This window comes from Cataglyphis hispanica, chromosome 5 (assembly GCF_021464435.1).
Source record: "Cataglyphis hispanica isolate Lineage 1 chromosome 5, ULB_Chis1_1.0, whole genome shotgun sequence".
NCBI lineage: Eukaryota > Metazoa > Arthropoda > Insecta > Hymenoptera > Formicidae > Cataglyphis > Cataglyphis hispanica.
Genome location: NC_065958.1, coordinates 6,526,194 through 6,541,221, shown reverse-complemented (window position 1 = coordinate 6,541,221; position 15,028 = coordinate 6,526,194). Strand labels below are relative to the sequence as shown.

The 15,028-nt window shown below is 35.0% G+C and overlaps 1 protein-coding gene and 1 long non-coding RNA gene across 2 annotated transcripts; both read right to left on the bottom strand.

Moving 5' to 3' along the window:
• Positions 1–42: 42 nt before the first annotated feature.
• Positions 43–956, bottom strand: LOC126850075 (alpha-ketoglutarate dehydrogenase component 4). Its single transcript, XM_050592707.1, has 4 exons — positions 810–956; positions 634–688; positions 375–544; positions 43–194 (listed from the first exon to the last, which is right to left on the bottom strand). The coding sequence occupies exons 1-4, from the start codon at positions 831–833 to the stop codon at positions 177–179; spliced, it is 267 nt and encodes an 88-aa protein (XP_050448664.1). The 5' UTR covers positions 834–956; the 3' UTR covers positions 43–176.
• Positions 957–1,729: 773 nt separating this feature from the next.
• Positions 1,730–14,106, bottom strand: LOC126850081 (uncharacterized). Its single transcript, XR_007687484.1, has 3 exons — positions 12,445–14,106; positions 3,920–4,107; positions 1,730–3,794 (listed from the first exon to the last, which is right to left on the bottom strand). It is a non-coding gene; the product is annotated as an uncharacterized LOC126850081 (long non-coding RNA).
• Positions 14,107–15,028: the final 922 nt, after the last annotated feature.

The window sequence follows — 15,028 nt, the reverse complement described above, 5'->3', positions numbered from 1 at the left end:
TTGCCCGATATATGTGGCTGAGATATATAAATATAAAATATATTTACAGTACAAAGTCTCTCCTGCATGTTTATTTATTTGAACAAAGCGTCTTACCAATCAATAACATAGTTAATTAATTTATAAGTTATGACATTGCATAGATTTACAAAATCCTAAATATTTGTGCTGTGAGCTCATTCTGGTCCACCACGCTGCAACAAGATATATGTATTAAATATATAATAATTAAAATTTTTTTTAAATATATTATATAATATATATATTATATCTAATCTTATATCAAACAAATGAGTAAAAAATAATTTCGCATAAAAGTGCACATGATTGATCCATCTCAAGATCTGTCAACGACGATTCATCTCGCAACTTACATTAATATATTCGATTTCCTTTTCATCTATCGGCTGTCTCTGATATCGTGGCGGCAAATTAGTGTCTTCAATCGTCGGCAGAACAATCACCCCAGGGCCCGTAGCTTGACCCGTGCTCCGCTGTCTCTGAGACGGTCCTGACAATATCGCAGATGGAGTGGCCGTCGTGTCTGCAACAGATAACACATAAGATCAACGAGATATTTTTTTTTTCTTCAACGGTATCGTCGCGCATTGTGCGTGATTTTATCTAAACTACCTGGATTAATGCCGCCCTTCCGAAACTTGATCATCGGCACGTGCGGCTGGACCACCTGCGAAAAGATCGCGTCAGTACCCTCAGAGGTGGCTTCATAGTCACATACTAAATGTTCTTAGTGCGAGATCATCGTGAAGACGATTCACGACAGCGGATCCTCGTGTTTCAGTACTGACCTTCCAAGCTTTGCTTGCCATCATAATTTTTTTTACTTTCTTCAAGAATTAAGACCGCGCGGTATTCCTACGACTAGTTTCGTCCGTAGCAGAAGTGCTCCTCTCGACGTTCGATGCATCGTCGTACAGTACACAGATGGCGTTTTGACAGATTCTTTTGACTAACCTTATTTTGATGAGCTCGACGCGGCAATCGGCATTTAGTAACTAAATATTTGTAGAGTAGAGAAGAGTGAGTTTTAAAAAAATATCTGACGCACACGGTTGATGTAAAAACTTTCCTGTGAAAATAATTGAGATAAAAGAAATTCAATCTATATTGAATTGAATCTCTAATCGTCGAAATTAATTGAAAATATTCTGAAGATATTTATACACATATTTATACATGTTTTACATACTTTATAATGATTACATGATAGGAAATTCACATTTTGACTTTTGAATGTATTTACTACATGTTAAACATAATAGTAGAGAGGAAAATCTACTGATACTGATTTACAAAAACAAAAGGCTAATATTAAATTTATATCTATATCTACACCTATCATGCCTATACTTATTTATATTTATAAAACACAGAATATGAAAAAATGATTGTTAATTGTTTAGTTTAATTTTAATTAACTCCTATAAAATTAATGCAAATCTTTTAATTAAATTTGATATTAAATATGATACCTTAAATATATTAGTATTAATTAATCAAGATATTAATTTTGATATCATTTTATTTATTATTAGTGACAATAATATAATAATAGTAAGGGTATAATAAATTTATCAGAAAGTGGAAATTTTAAAAGGATAACACCAAAATATATATAATATATAAATTTATGTATTATATTATATTACACTAAATATATTATAAAATTTATTTATTAAATAGCCAATATATTTATTAAATAATCCAATCAAATGCAATCATATATGTTTACACAGCTTTTTTCTAATATATTATGAATATTACAAAAATTCTATTATAGCAAAGCTTAATCTACTTCTTCCATCTTTTTATCACCCACAATCACATTCTCTTTAGATATCAATTGGTTCATCTTGTAAGAGCTGTTTAAATGTAAATTTATTTTTAAATGCCAAAGATTGTTCCAAATTTCCAAGAAAACTTACAAATAAAAATTTTAGAGAAAATTAAGGAAAAAGCTAAATCTAATTGACATTCTTCTTCTATTCTCTTTAATGTTTAATATTTCATAAATCAAATTTGACATTGTTCTAACTTTTACATTTTGCAATTTAAACAAAGCCAAGAATTTTTCCTGCAATATCACGCCGGACGTGTTCGTTCCTGTGGTCGCATATACATATATGTATAATTGGTAAACATATCCTGGCTTCTTTATTGTGGGAACCATTGTCGTCACGCACCGTGTCGGCACACACTTAAAATGTAACGTTTCATAGGCACAGCGTGTGTTTAATGAAACAACTTGTTCCGTTCTCGCGAGCCGTTCTTTCGATACGTTAACGCTTTAAACTCACGATGTGTACAAATTTTTGCGCTTCTATCGAAAGCAGCGTTAAAATAAATTATCAATCGGATCGTCATAAGAAATCTGCCCAAAGATCGCACGTGTATGTCTGCAACAATAAGAACTATATCGACAATGATATATAATGAGAGAGAAAACGCGACTTTTAAATTGATGAAATATTATTTCGAAAATAAAATTTGTGACTCGAGCTTCTTCCAGAAGTTAATTCAATTTACGGAGTAAAAATAAAGAAAAATATAGCCGATCGTTCATTGTATAAGCTTCGTCGAATTGGGTCGAGTCCCGCATTTACGTTCTCTCTCTCTCTCTCTTTGATTCCGGTGCGATATAATAACGTAACTTTCTCCAAAGTGATTATCAAAATAGCGGACATTATTCTCAGCAATATTTCATGATACCCCCGCGCGTGATGTAGGTGCAACATAAACATGTGCGAGGGAACATCGATACGCGCGACTTTGTAAAGTCCCTTTCGACAAGCCGATCACGAGTCATCGACACTAACGACAATTACAAATGCCCAACTCGTAGTTTCACGCGCAAGGGGAATACAGAGAGCCGTACACACAGCTATACAACTTAGGCGACACTTTCGCATTTGCCTGTTCTGTACGGTTGCGGTTGCGGGATCGGCGAGTGCGTGGCTTATACTTCTTTATGGATCTGTGTTTGCATGGTTCTTCGTACCGAACACTCGACCCATTGTGAGGACCTAACAGCTGAAAATTATTCGACACAATAGCATAGGTCCTTTCTGTTCGGAAACGTGGGAGAGAGGAATGATTTTGCGGGGTTCGTTATTTTTATTCGATGTGACAATCGGAAGTAGCGGGACGCATGCGTCTTCGCATAACAATTATTATTATCTTGATATTCGAATTCATCTAGTATTCGTCTGGTATTTTCTTGTAGTACTTATCATACATCTAATAAAAATATATGAATGAGATTACATATGTAAATCGTTAAATGTCTATCGCCTACATTAAATTATAATACTACTAAAAAGAGATGTAAAAATTCAATCATTAATATCTAAAATTATAAACTGTAAATTAAATTTTTTTTTAACACTGCTTTTATTACCCGATAAGTCGATGCCGCGATGATGTCGAGGATGCCTCAGGTGTAACAGTTTCGGCGTCTCGGTGCTTTATTTTCGCTGAAGCGTAGAAACGCATAAGGGGAAGATTGCTGGAGTTGATATGGCGAGGAGCTTAACTCCGGTAACCTAGCTTTATGATGTAGAATAAAACTCATACAGCTAGATAACCAAAGAAAATGTCCGCGCCAAGACCTTTTTGAACATATAAGATGAACATAGAAGATTTTTTCTCAATTGCGATTTCGCGAATCGCCGATAAGAGAAATATTAAAATAAGTCTGACTGTTGTTAATATATGTTCAAAATGAAAATATTGCGCTAAATTTCTTTGCATTGCATTCCTTCCATTGCAAAAGACTGTAAAAATAAATTTCCGTATAAATTTTCAGATAATACTGTAAGCTGAAAATATAATTCGTATATAAATATAATTCATATTTTATCTTTGCACGATATAAATATTACAGTAAAATAATTCTCACTTTGTTGTAACGAATACTTGGCAAATTATTTTTTTTCCTATAATTTTTGAGCATGGAAAAGGAATACAAATATAAATTGTGAAGCCATGAGTTTCTCTATTCCCAGGTTGGAAGTTAGGTCTTCGCTTTCCAGGTTGCAAGATCCGATCGCACATCGACATGTAATACGCGGCCATCGCGTCTATTATCTGAAACAGATACAGAGAGAAATCGTAAATCGTTTTACAACAATCGTCCCTTTGTTGCGCGTAAACGGATTGATCGATATGCGTGCACGGTGGGGAACTGAAAAGTGAAACAGCCGTTGACATTTCGGAGTGAAAGTCTCATAACCTGGACCGCGGATACATAATGTGACGATGACTAAACATACGTCTGAAAACTCTTATAAAAGGCCTTCGTGTTGAGAGTACCGGCTTTTTTTAAGCACAAATTCTCATAATAATTATATATGAAAAAAAAATCGATATAAATAAAAGTATTTAACGATAAAAGTATGGCTCGTTAAAGCGCAATTCGATATTTGCCTTATAAAGGGATATAATATGCATTAACACATAACAATTAATACAACTATTATAATTATCTTTGATTATGATTCGATTTTAAGTAATTCTGAAACTATTGGCTCGAACAAATTTTATTTATCTGACATCGAGAAAAAGATACATATTTATATTTGGTCTTGCACCATGTGCTAATAAGTCACATTATCTGCTTTGTCACGTCATATGTAATTACATGAAACTTCAATGATGTGTCAATACTGCTAAGTAATTAACTTAGCCATACTGACACATCTTTGAAGTCTCGCGGATTTCAATTTAGCGAGAATTCTTGTGTTCTAGTCGGTGATTAATTATTGCGATTCACAGACGATATGAGTAAGACTTACATGTTTTTCCGCATTTTACATGAATATCGCTGATTTTAGCACACTTTTTTTTTCTTTTTATCTTTCAACATTATTACTTATATAAACAATTCGTAATCACGTGTTGTCAGAGGCAATTTTTATAATCATCTTAAATAGAGCGAACATATTTATGCGTTCTTATTCAGGAATTATCGCGATATATCGGTTCTTAATTCTCTGCCGCACAAAAAGATATCACCCGTATACTCTTTCCGTTACGTTGCGGAATTGCTTATTGAAGTACTTTTCATCGGAGTCGAGTCGGCGAGTACGTATGCAGACCGGTATAAAGTTTCGTAAGAATCTCTATTCGGAGAAAGTTATGATCTTGCTATATCGTCCCGTATATCGTTCGTATCTGGATTCGATTTTATTTTCAAACCGCTCTCTCAATCTCACACATACATACACAATCTTTATGTTGCTCTGTCTCCTGCCACAAGAGTGGCAATACTTTCTGTTCTTAAAATAAATCTCTACTTTCAAAAAGAAACCGATGTTACTTGTCGCTTTATCACAATCGCTCGTGGCACTTTATTTTTTATTATTTTTTCTTTTTATAAGTTATACATCGCGCCACAAAAAAGGCAACTCGTTATCATTTCGCATTTAACACGGACGCACTTATCGTTGTGATATTAGAACGTGCTTGACGACAGAAATTGGTGAAAATGTGAAAGCACAGCTGTACTATAGCGCGATTTAACGATGCAACCTGACGAAACATTGCAGAGAATGAGGAAAAATTGAAAATAATCTAAAAAAAAGCCATACAATATACACACACACTGTAAATGCGCAACATGCTACAATTTTAGAATTGTATTACGTGTAAAAGATCAGATTAGGTTCAGTGAACGGAACGGTGTACACAAATAATATTCGTGACGAATCTTCTCGATCCTTTACTCGGTTACGATGGCACTTTAGAGCTCAATTAAGAACGGTTTAATTTCATTATCACAATGCATAAAATGTCAAGGACAACCGTCTGACGATCCGTCGCGTAAAATGACACTTGCTCACTGCCAGATTTCGGACACGAATAAATTCTGACCTCGGTCCGAGAACGGAGCGATTCCCGATTCTATCGCAGGCTTCTTATCCGAACTGTGAAATCGGACGTCATGTATAGCTACAGTAAACACACGTAAATAAAACGTATCTGCCTGTGATAAGTCGGCCGTTGTTGGATCGACCTTCGATTTCTCGCGCTTGTCTGCCACCGTTGTTACAACTATATAGACATTTATTATCGCACCTTTCGAGGGTATTTCACTGACGTCCGGCAGTGGTACACTCGAGAGGAAGGCACGTACATTCGCTGATAAGACAGCAAAATTGTTTGCGAGATCAATGAATGAACGGTTGTGGTTAATTTGTTATATGCGATCGAACCGTGTGTTGATTCGAATGGTACAAAATTTTCGAGAGATATCAATAATATGTAATTTTTATAATTTTCTTCGTAATTTTGAATGATTTTCGCAAAATTGTAATATATTTTTTAAATTGTGGTTTTGATATCGCTGATATCGTGGCCGAATTAGATAAAAAATCTTTGGAATGCTCGATTTAAGATATCAGAATTACATCAAAGAAATATTTCTCTGGCATGACTAAAATTAAAAAATTTCAAACGTGTTAAATATCAAATGAAAGTTTTTAATTATAATAAAAATATAATTTTTTATATTTTTTTAAGATTATTATCATACATATTAATAATTTAAATGCAATAACAAATAATAGATTGATTATTGAAATTCTGTACAAAATATTTGTATAACTCATATGAATATTTAAATATTATATAAGTTATGTATAGTTTTGTAAAATCATTTCTGATTTTAACTTTGGAATAGGAAATCAATAAAAGATGCTTTGTATTTAAAAAATCTATAGATCAATAATATTGATTACATAATTATTAATATTTTAGCATATCTATTATATTTTTGTAATTTTATTTTTGGGTGTAGTCCCACATGATCATACGACTATTTTTAAACTCAAAAAATGATTTGACTCTTGGTAGTGTGACGTCGCTTTGCCGATCCAATTAACAGCTTCACGTTCGGTTCAACCGTTACAAAGTCTCCGGGTGATACGATCTGTTGATCGTACTTGTTATCTCGTTGAAATCGCGTAAGCATTTCGTAATAATCGAGCCATTTATCGGCACAAATTCCCGAAAAGGCTCTCTATACTTTTGATCGATATTTCGTGACAACCGATAAATTCGATTTCTAACGAGCTTAATTTTTCAACACGATGTCCAATCGTTTATGCAAACACAGCTGCACCAGTGTTCACCAAGATAGCTGCGCTGCTTCACTCGCAGACATTATCATTGCGATTACAGTTATCGATTTAATTTTCCTGCTGTATACTTGAAATGGAAATACAAGAAAGAAAATCAAGAAACGCGATCAAGTTTATATATAATAAATAAATTTCTTTCCGTGAAAGTTATATACATGTAACTTCTTCAGTTGAAATAGCATCTTAAAAGATAATTGCTCACATTATTTAAATAAAACTGTTATTAAAAAAATAAGATTAGCTGCATAATTAAAAAAAAAAAAAATAAGATTAGCTGAATAATATGAGAATTTTTTCGAAAAAGTATGAAATTTGTTATTTTGTATTCAAATTTTTGCATGTTTTTTTATTTAATAAAATTATTTTTTTAAATTATATAAATATTGCTGTAATATATATATTAATCATAATCTTATTATATATATATATATATATATATATATATATATATATATAATGTAAAAATGTTTTCTCTAAAAAATTTAAGTCTTACCCCAAATTGTATTCGTCAGCAATTGAATTGACTTCAATTTAATCACCGAAAGTACAACATTTAATTGAAATTTCGATATATTAAAATGAAATAATCGATGATTCGTGCCGCTCGCGAAGAATCATTGATTGTTTCTTGTAATTGATAAAAAAAATGATTTCTTTTTGTTTAATATTTGATATTGTATTGATCGAGTCGAAACGAGGATAATTCACAAAAGATCGTGTATTATCTTTGTGTAATATCTCTATAGTGCGATAAAAAAGAATATAATTGACAAATTAAAATCGTATCTAACTTGGCTTATTGCTGGGTATATGCTGTGACATTTTGAATTGCATGAAAAATAAAAATATAAAATTATTCTAAAAACTAATGGAGAACATGTTAATTATATGTATAATAATAAATATATAACACTCTATACAGAAATAATTATCGTAAAAAATAGAAACAAATTGTCAAATATAAATACAAAACTTTATTAAATAAATATTTTATCCAAATATATGTAAAAGAGAGAGAGAGGAAAGAGACAGAATATTTTAGCTTGATAGCTTTTTTGAACGAAAATTCACGTAACGCGTATATACGTATGCAGCGTGTTTGCATTTTATTCCTCGAACGTTCGTTCTACCATGCCGATCTCCGGCGAGTTCGCCAACGCAACGAAGATCGCATGCGATATAAGCTTCCGCGGGGCAATAATACCGGTTGCGGTTGTTCGTGAATGTGTGTATAGAAATGACTTTTTGCCGGTATCGAGCTAGCTCTCATCAACCAGAAGAATTCCAGAAAAAATTAAAAATCTCTTATAATTACAAATAAATAATTCAATTAATATAAAGATGATTAGAGTATATAGGGAGTTTTGAATTATATATGTTGTTATCATATATATATATATATAATATAATACCTCAGAGAACTAATTTAAAGCCCGAAACAAATAAATAGATAGTATAAACATAGGTCGCTCACGCTTTATTTTTGTGCTTTTTGTGTAATAATAAAAATTAAAGAAAATGCAGGAGAAGAAAAATACTTTGTCTTTCAAATTTCAAATATATTTTGATGTGAGATATGATATTTACATGTTTAATATATATATATTATAAATCTCTCCAACTCTGAATAATAACAAACCGCTATAATATTTCTAATATTTTGTTGTTTTAATCATCATATATTATTTCTACCTAGAATAAAAATACTTAGAATGATTTGTGCATACGACATTTTTTTGGGGGCTGCGAATTCGCCTTTCGAAGTATTGACATGCAATTAGAAATCACTTTATATATAACTATAAAAAAAGGAAAAGTATCCTCTAAAATGATCCACAAAACAAGGAAAATATAATCTGACATTGCTTTTTACCAATACCGCGAGGAAACGGTCCGTGGTTGATGTTGCGTGCAAATTTGTGCATAATACGCACATTTACTCCAACACGGATCGGCAGCGCACGTTACACGAGTGCAAACGAGTAATCGATCGTGCTGAAATTTCTTTTAACATGCTAACGTGAGATACAACGTCGTGAATTATCGTTCGATGATTGTGTCTTATCGATGTGTGCGCGCGAGAACGTGCTATACTTATTTTTAGATATTATGTAAGGTTCCATAAGATATTTAAAATCGCTTGTCAGGAATTAAAAAAGGCCACGTTTGTTTGAAAAATTAAATTCTCGCCTAACTACATTGACATCAAAAACATCTTTTGTATATCCATTTCGTTAGGAACAAGTTCTATAAATTATAAATATAAAAAAAATATTAAAAAAAAAAATTGCAAGAAATAGATGTATTATACAGATTCATCAAAATATTAATCGGGGCAACACGTGTAAAGGATGTTTTCGAAATGTTTTTTAAATACGCGTGTTATCTGAGTAAGCATATTGATTAATAGCAACCGAAAAAATAAATTAATTAATGACGATATATGTAACAAGATATTTATTTCATTATCAATATAAACTTAAACGGAAAGCTTTAGCTTATATTTTTAAGAATGATCAAATTTTCTTTATGTAAATTTTGAATTTTGTTTTAAGGAACAATACGCGGACGAGTAAAAATTTTTCTATCGAATTGTTTCTCCGTAAATTCAGAATTTGGGAAATGTCGCGCAGTTTTTCTACATATTCGTATAATAATTTTATTTAAGCGCTATATAAGCGATCCTGAGCGAAATAACTGTCCGATCGCGAATTACAAAGTGGACGAAAGTAATAATGCATGATCATCGAGCGACAAGGAGGAAGACACTCGAGTTGTATAGCAGCGGCTCCCGCTTTTCCACGGCAGATGTGTACATGACCTGTTGCTAAGAGGCCCACGGAAATTCGCACGCGAAACGGTGCGAATCGCCGAGGATAAAGATGTGCGCACCGATAGTGCGAATGCGAAATAAGCAATCGGTATTTGGAAAGAGAAAAAGAGGCGAGAAAACAATCCGCAAATTTAAAATTATAGGAATTTAGGAATTATAAAAAATTTTCGAAAAAGTAAAAATAATAAATTAATCCAATATTAAATATTAATGATGTATTAAGTGATAATGACGATTAATATTGATACAAAACAGAAAATAATAAATTGTGCATTTGTGTATTTTTGCATTGCAATTTCTATTTTTGCAAATGGAAATATATCGTAATTTATATTAAAAATTAATTAATTAATAATATTAATTTATATTAAAAATATATATAAAAAAATTATAATAATACTCATATATTCTTTATGAAGAGTAAAGTAGGATATTTTTAAAGATTAAAACGAATAGTTCCTTCTTATATCGTTCACGATGTAAAACGATTGCCTCGACCTTGTCACTTGTATTGATAGAAAACCCTTTACGCGAATGATGTATTCGAATTCACCGAGATAATTAATCGACCGAAGTGTCTGACGGTACTCACATTGACATTCGGCCTTGAAGAAATTCTCTGCTATCTTGAGGAAATACGCGAACGTTATATCTTCGTGCACATCCTATGCTTCCTTATTTCTAATCTCCGTTCGATTTTTGTTATAATATTGTTTAACCTTGAAATAAAGTTAAACAATATTATAACAAACGAATATATATATATATTATAACGAATCTTGAAATAAGAATATTAATCTATTGATTTGGCAGTATTTTAATAATCCGACGAAAAAATATAACTCGAAAACATTATCAAGAATTTCAACTGTAACAAATTTTATAATTTATAATAAAAATCGAATAGTATCGCAAAAGAAAAAAACGTAAGATCAAAAAATGTTTTTTGTTCAAAAAATGTCTTTTAAATTTAGATGCATATTTAAAGCATTTTATAAATGTGTGGTTGAAAAAAATTGAGCAACTAAACTTACAGGAATTACAATTACAATTTGAAATATATTGGCTCTCTTACCATTGTATAATCAGAACTCTGTATTCAATTCGACATCAATTATTTCGGCATGCTAAATCTTGAATGTAATACACGCAATGGTCTTAGTGAGAGTGACGCTATTAAGCAAACTCAAGGTACTCCGCGCTTCGATACTCTCAAAACTGCTTATTTCAACTAATGTATCTCGTGCTGACCGGTATATGGTAAGCCGGTTATATCGAAAGTGATGTAAACGCTGAAACACGAATTTCCATAAAACGATGCGGGTAAAAAGCCGTATGCATTTATATCACTTCAAGGAAGAGTAAAGATTATAAAAATGCTGGTTATATATTATACTCTCGATATAAATATTACGTAAAAAAAAAAAAAAACGTAAGATCAATGCGAGTTAAACGAATAAATTTTTTAATGCTTTTTGCTTTTTTATTAATCCTGCAAAAAAATCCTCCAAACATTTATTCTAATTTTAATCACTTCTGCGACAGTAAAATTTATATGAGAATTTTTATCGTGAACAAATGTATCGTTAACACAATTCTTCAAAGATATATAATTAATGTAATATCTATAATAACATAAAATATAATTTAAGATAAAAATTGCACTTGTGAAGAAATCGACATCGTTAATTGGAAATAATTTCTAATCTCCCTATTTTTTTCCTTCCTTTTCCTTATCTTTTGAGTCAAATCATGCCTATCGTTACATCCGATTATTATAGATACAAGATTGGCCACGATTATTCTGATCACGAAATTATTAAAATTTCTTTAATATTAGATATGTTTTATTATAATTGTTAATGTTATTATTATTATTATTATTATTAACGTTTTTATTATTATTTCGCTCACAATAGCACAATGTTATGTATAATACAATAACGGACATGTATGAGTGAGCGGAAGAGCATTAAAATGCATGCAGTTCTTTTCTTTTTCTCTTAAGGTAACTTATTAGTGCTAAAAAAAACGATAGCGTGGAAAACGAAAGAACCCTCATTCGTTTCTCGGTCCAGTCATCAATCGATATTCTCTTCTCGCTTATATTTCTACAATTTCAGAAACGGGATCATTTTTCTCGAATTACATTAACTTATCGCGTATATTAAATTGATTATAAATATTTCCGCTATGAAAAGTTTACTTTGTAATTCTCCGGACATTGAAAATATTTTTCCAAATACAGAAAGAGAGTTTTCGAAGATTTCTCGTATCTCGCTCTATTCCTAATCGATTCGCGCGTACTTTACTCAGAGGAAAATCGATGATTTTCGGAGTACTTCTCGCGAGAGATGGATATATGATGTTCTTGAAACTGCGCATTAGCACGTCTAACTATACCGTGTAGTCAAAGAGAACTACATACCTGAGCAAAGAGAGGAACCATACCTGTGGCATTGGCTCCGGATCGGAGCACGTTCCGTGAGATTTAACTCCATCACTGTCTCCGTCGTATCAAGGACACACAGAGACCGAGAGAGAAAGAGAGGAAAGTTACACCTGGCGCGGTACGAGATGAGACAACTACCGCACTCACTGATCAACTGAATAGGTCTGGGCCGTACGCACCGGTCCCGCGGCCCCACTACCTTTTCCTCTACCTCCCTCCTACCTACCATCATCCTGTTTTCTCTACCTGGTTGCTCTGCGATCCAACCAGCGAGTAACCGACGGATGAGATGACTGCGAGCGCCGATTGGCCTGTTCAAATCGTCGTTGTGACGTCAGCGAGCCAAACCGTCGTACTGAGAACAATGAGAGAGAGAGAGGGAGAATGAGAGAGGACCCGAAGCTCCCTGTCCCTCTCCCTCTCCTCGTCGCTTTTCGCGGACTTACGTCTCATACCTGTCCTTCCTCTTCTACCGGTCGTTCGTTCGTCGGTCCGTTCGCCTCGGTTCCATTCGAATCTGCCTTGGATCTCTCATCGGCGTGTGTCTCCTTCCACCACCCGGTAGATCCATTCTACCGTGGCGAAGCGTCGGGGATATCTTTCTTCTTTTCTCTCTCTTTCTCACTTATACCGGTTTTTCGCTCACGCGTGGTTTCCCGATCCCGCTCTTCGGTGTCCTTCGCTTTATTCGCTTCTCTCGGCAGTAATCGGTCGATCTTTTTCTTTTTTTTAATTGGCCGCAATCACAGGCAGGTTCATCCGTAGCGAATGTCGGTAGACTGTCGAAAGATGCTGACAATCCGTCGGGTGCGCGCTCTTGCTCTAGCCCTCTTCTTGTTCCCAAGCTTGTTCTTTGCGGTGTCTTCGAACACCGTTCGCCTCCGCTGTACATGGTCCCTTGACGTTTTGAACACGGTACTTCTGCGGTTTACTCCCGCAAATGTTTACCTTTATTTTAGTATTTGTTCGCCCGGCGTATCTCGATGTAATCGTTTTTCGATGTTCTCGATGCTGCTTTATTGTGATACAGCCGATAAAAAATGATGACTGCGTGAAAAGGATTGTTTTGTACATTGAGTTTCTTCTCAGACAATTACATCATCCTTAATATATATGTTCTCCAGTCTTCTCCTACTCTGATACTTCGAATCGTCAATAGCATCTTTCTCTTCGTGATCTTCTCTCTCTCCCATCAGTTCTTCTCTTGCCGGTCATCCTTCTCGTCACGCATCTTTTTCTCTCTCGCTTCGAACTTTCACAATCTTTTTATATCGCCCGTTGATTCTTCTCTTCTCGATATTTCGCTCGTCCGACGACATTCGTCGTCGACTTTTCCTTCCGATCGCTTTTTTTTTTTCATCTCGCAGTCCCATTATTCCTTCTACCTAGGTTGTCCCTCTTCGTCCTGGTGCGCTCAGACTTACACCCTCATCTCCCCGTTAACCCAATCTCTCTCCTCGTGCTCCTTTCTCCTCTCTGCACGGCGGTAAATCTTTCTCTCTTTCCAGCATGTCGTCCATCCTTCCTCCGTAGTTCTCTCTTCCTCGTTTGCTTGTACTGTTCATTCCTCTCTCTCTCTCTCTCTCCCTCTTTCTTCGAGTCAAATTCGATCCTCCTTCGACTCGGAGAACACGCTCCTTCCCAGTCGATCGCTGGCCGACCGGATTGCCCGCAAGAGATTCGCCACCACCGCCGCCGCCGCAACGGAGCGAGAGCGGCCAGGTATATGGGGGAGACACAAAAAGGAAAAAAAGGACGCATTCCAACGGCTATAGTCGGTCCATAACGATTCCCATACGTTGAGCGCGCAACGAACAACCAATGACCCCTCTTACCGATCTCTCGCGCCTTCGCTCTCTCCCTCGTTTCCCTCCTCTCCTTTCTCCTCTCGTCGCGCTCTCGCTCTTCACCGGAATCTTTCCCCAGGTTCACGCGCTCGCTCTTACACAGCTCCACGTGTCCCGGCTTCTCCCTTCCCTCTCCCCTCCCAATCCCCTCCCCTCCCCTACGTCCTCTTCCCATCTCGCACCCCGTCTCGCTCTCGCTCACTTGCGAGTCTCATATGTATATACTGGGTGATCGAGGTGAAGGCTCGACCTCGTATATGTACTTAGATAGACACGATTCTCGTGAGGATCTTTCGACGAAGATCAACCGACGTCACGATCCCGTCGGCGGCTTCGGCGTTCGTTCTCTCAAACGCTTTCGAGTCGCGTCGATACCTCGAGATGAATCTCTCGATGGGGAATCCCAGCAAGATACCTTGCCGAGGTGAATGAATTTTCGACGCGGTTCGCGCGTCATTATCGAGAAAAGGTACATTAAGAAGCGCGTGTTAAGAAATGTAAATTTTCTTTTCCTCTCGACGCGACTCTCTTGTTCCTCGAAAAGGAAGGACATCGTTGCAGTGAAGGGTTGGATCCTCACTCGCTTCCCCCCACCTCGCCTCCCCTTATCTCCTCTCCGACCCTTATGCCGGTTCAGCCCGACGTATGTACCATACCATGGGAATCTCCGGCGTGAATTCAACCGTCGAGATTTTTACATGTCGGGACGATAAATTTCGCGCGATCGTATCCAAAC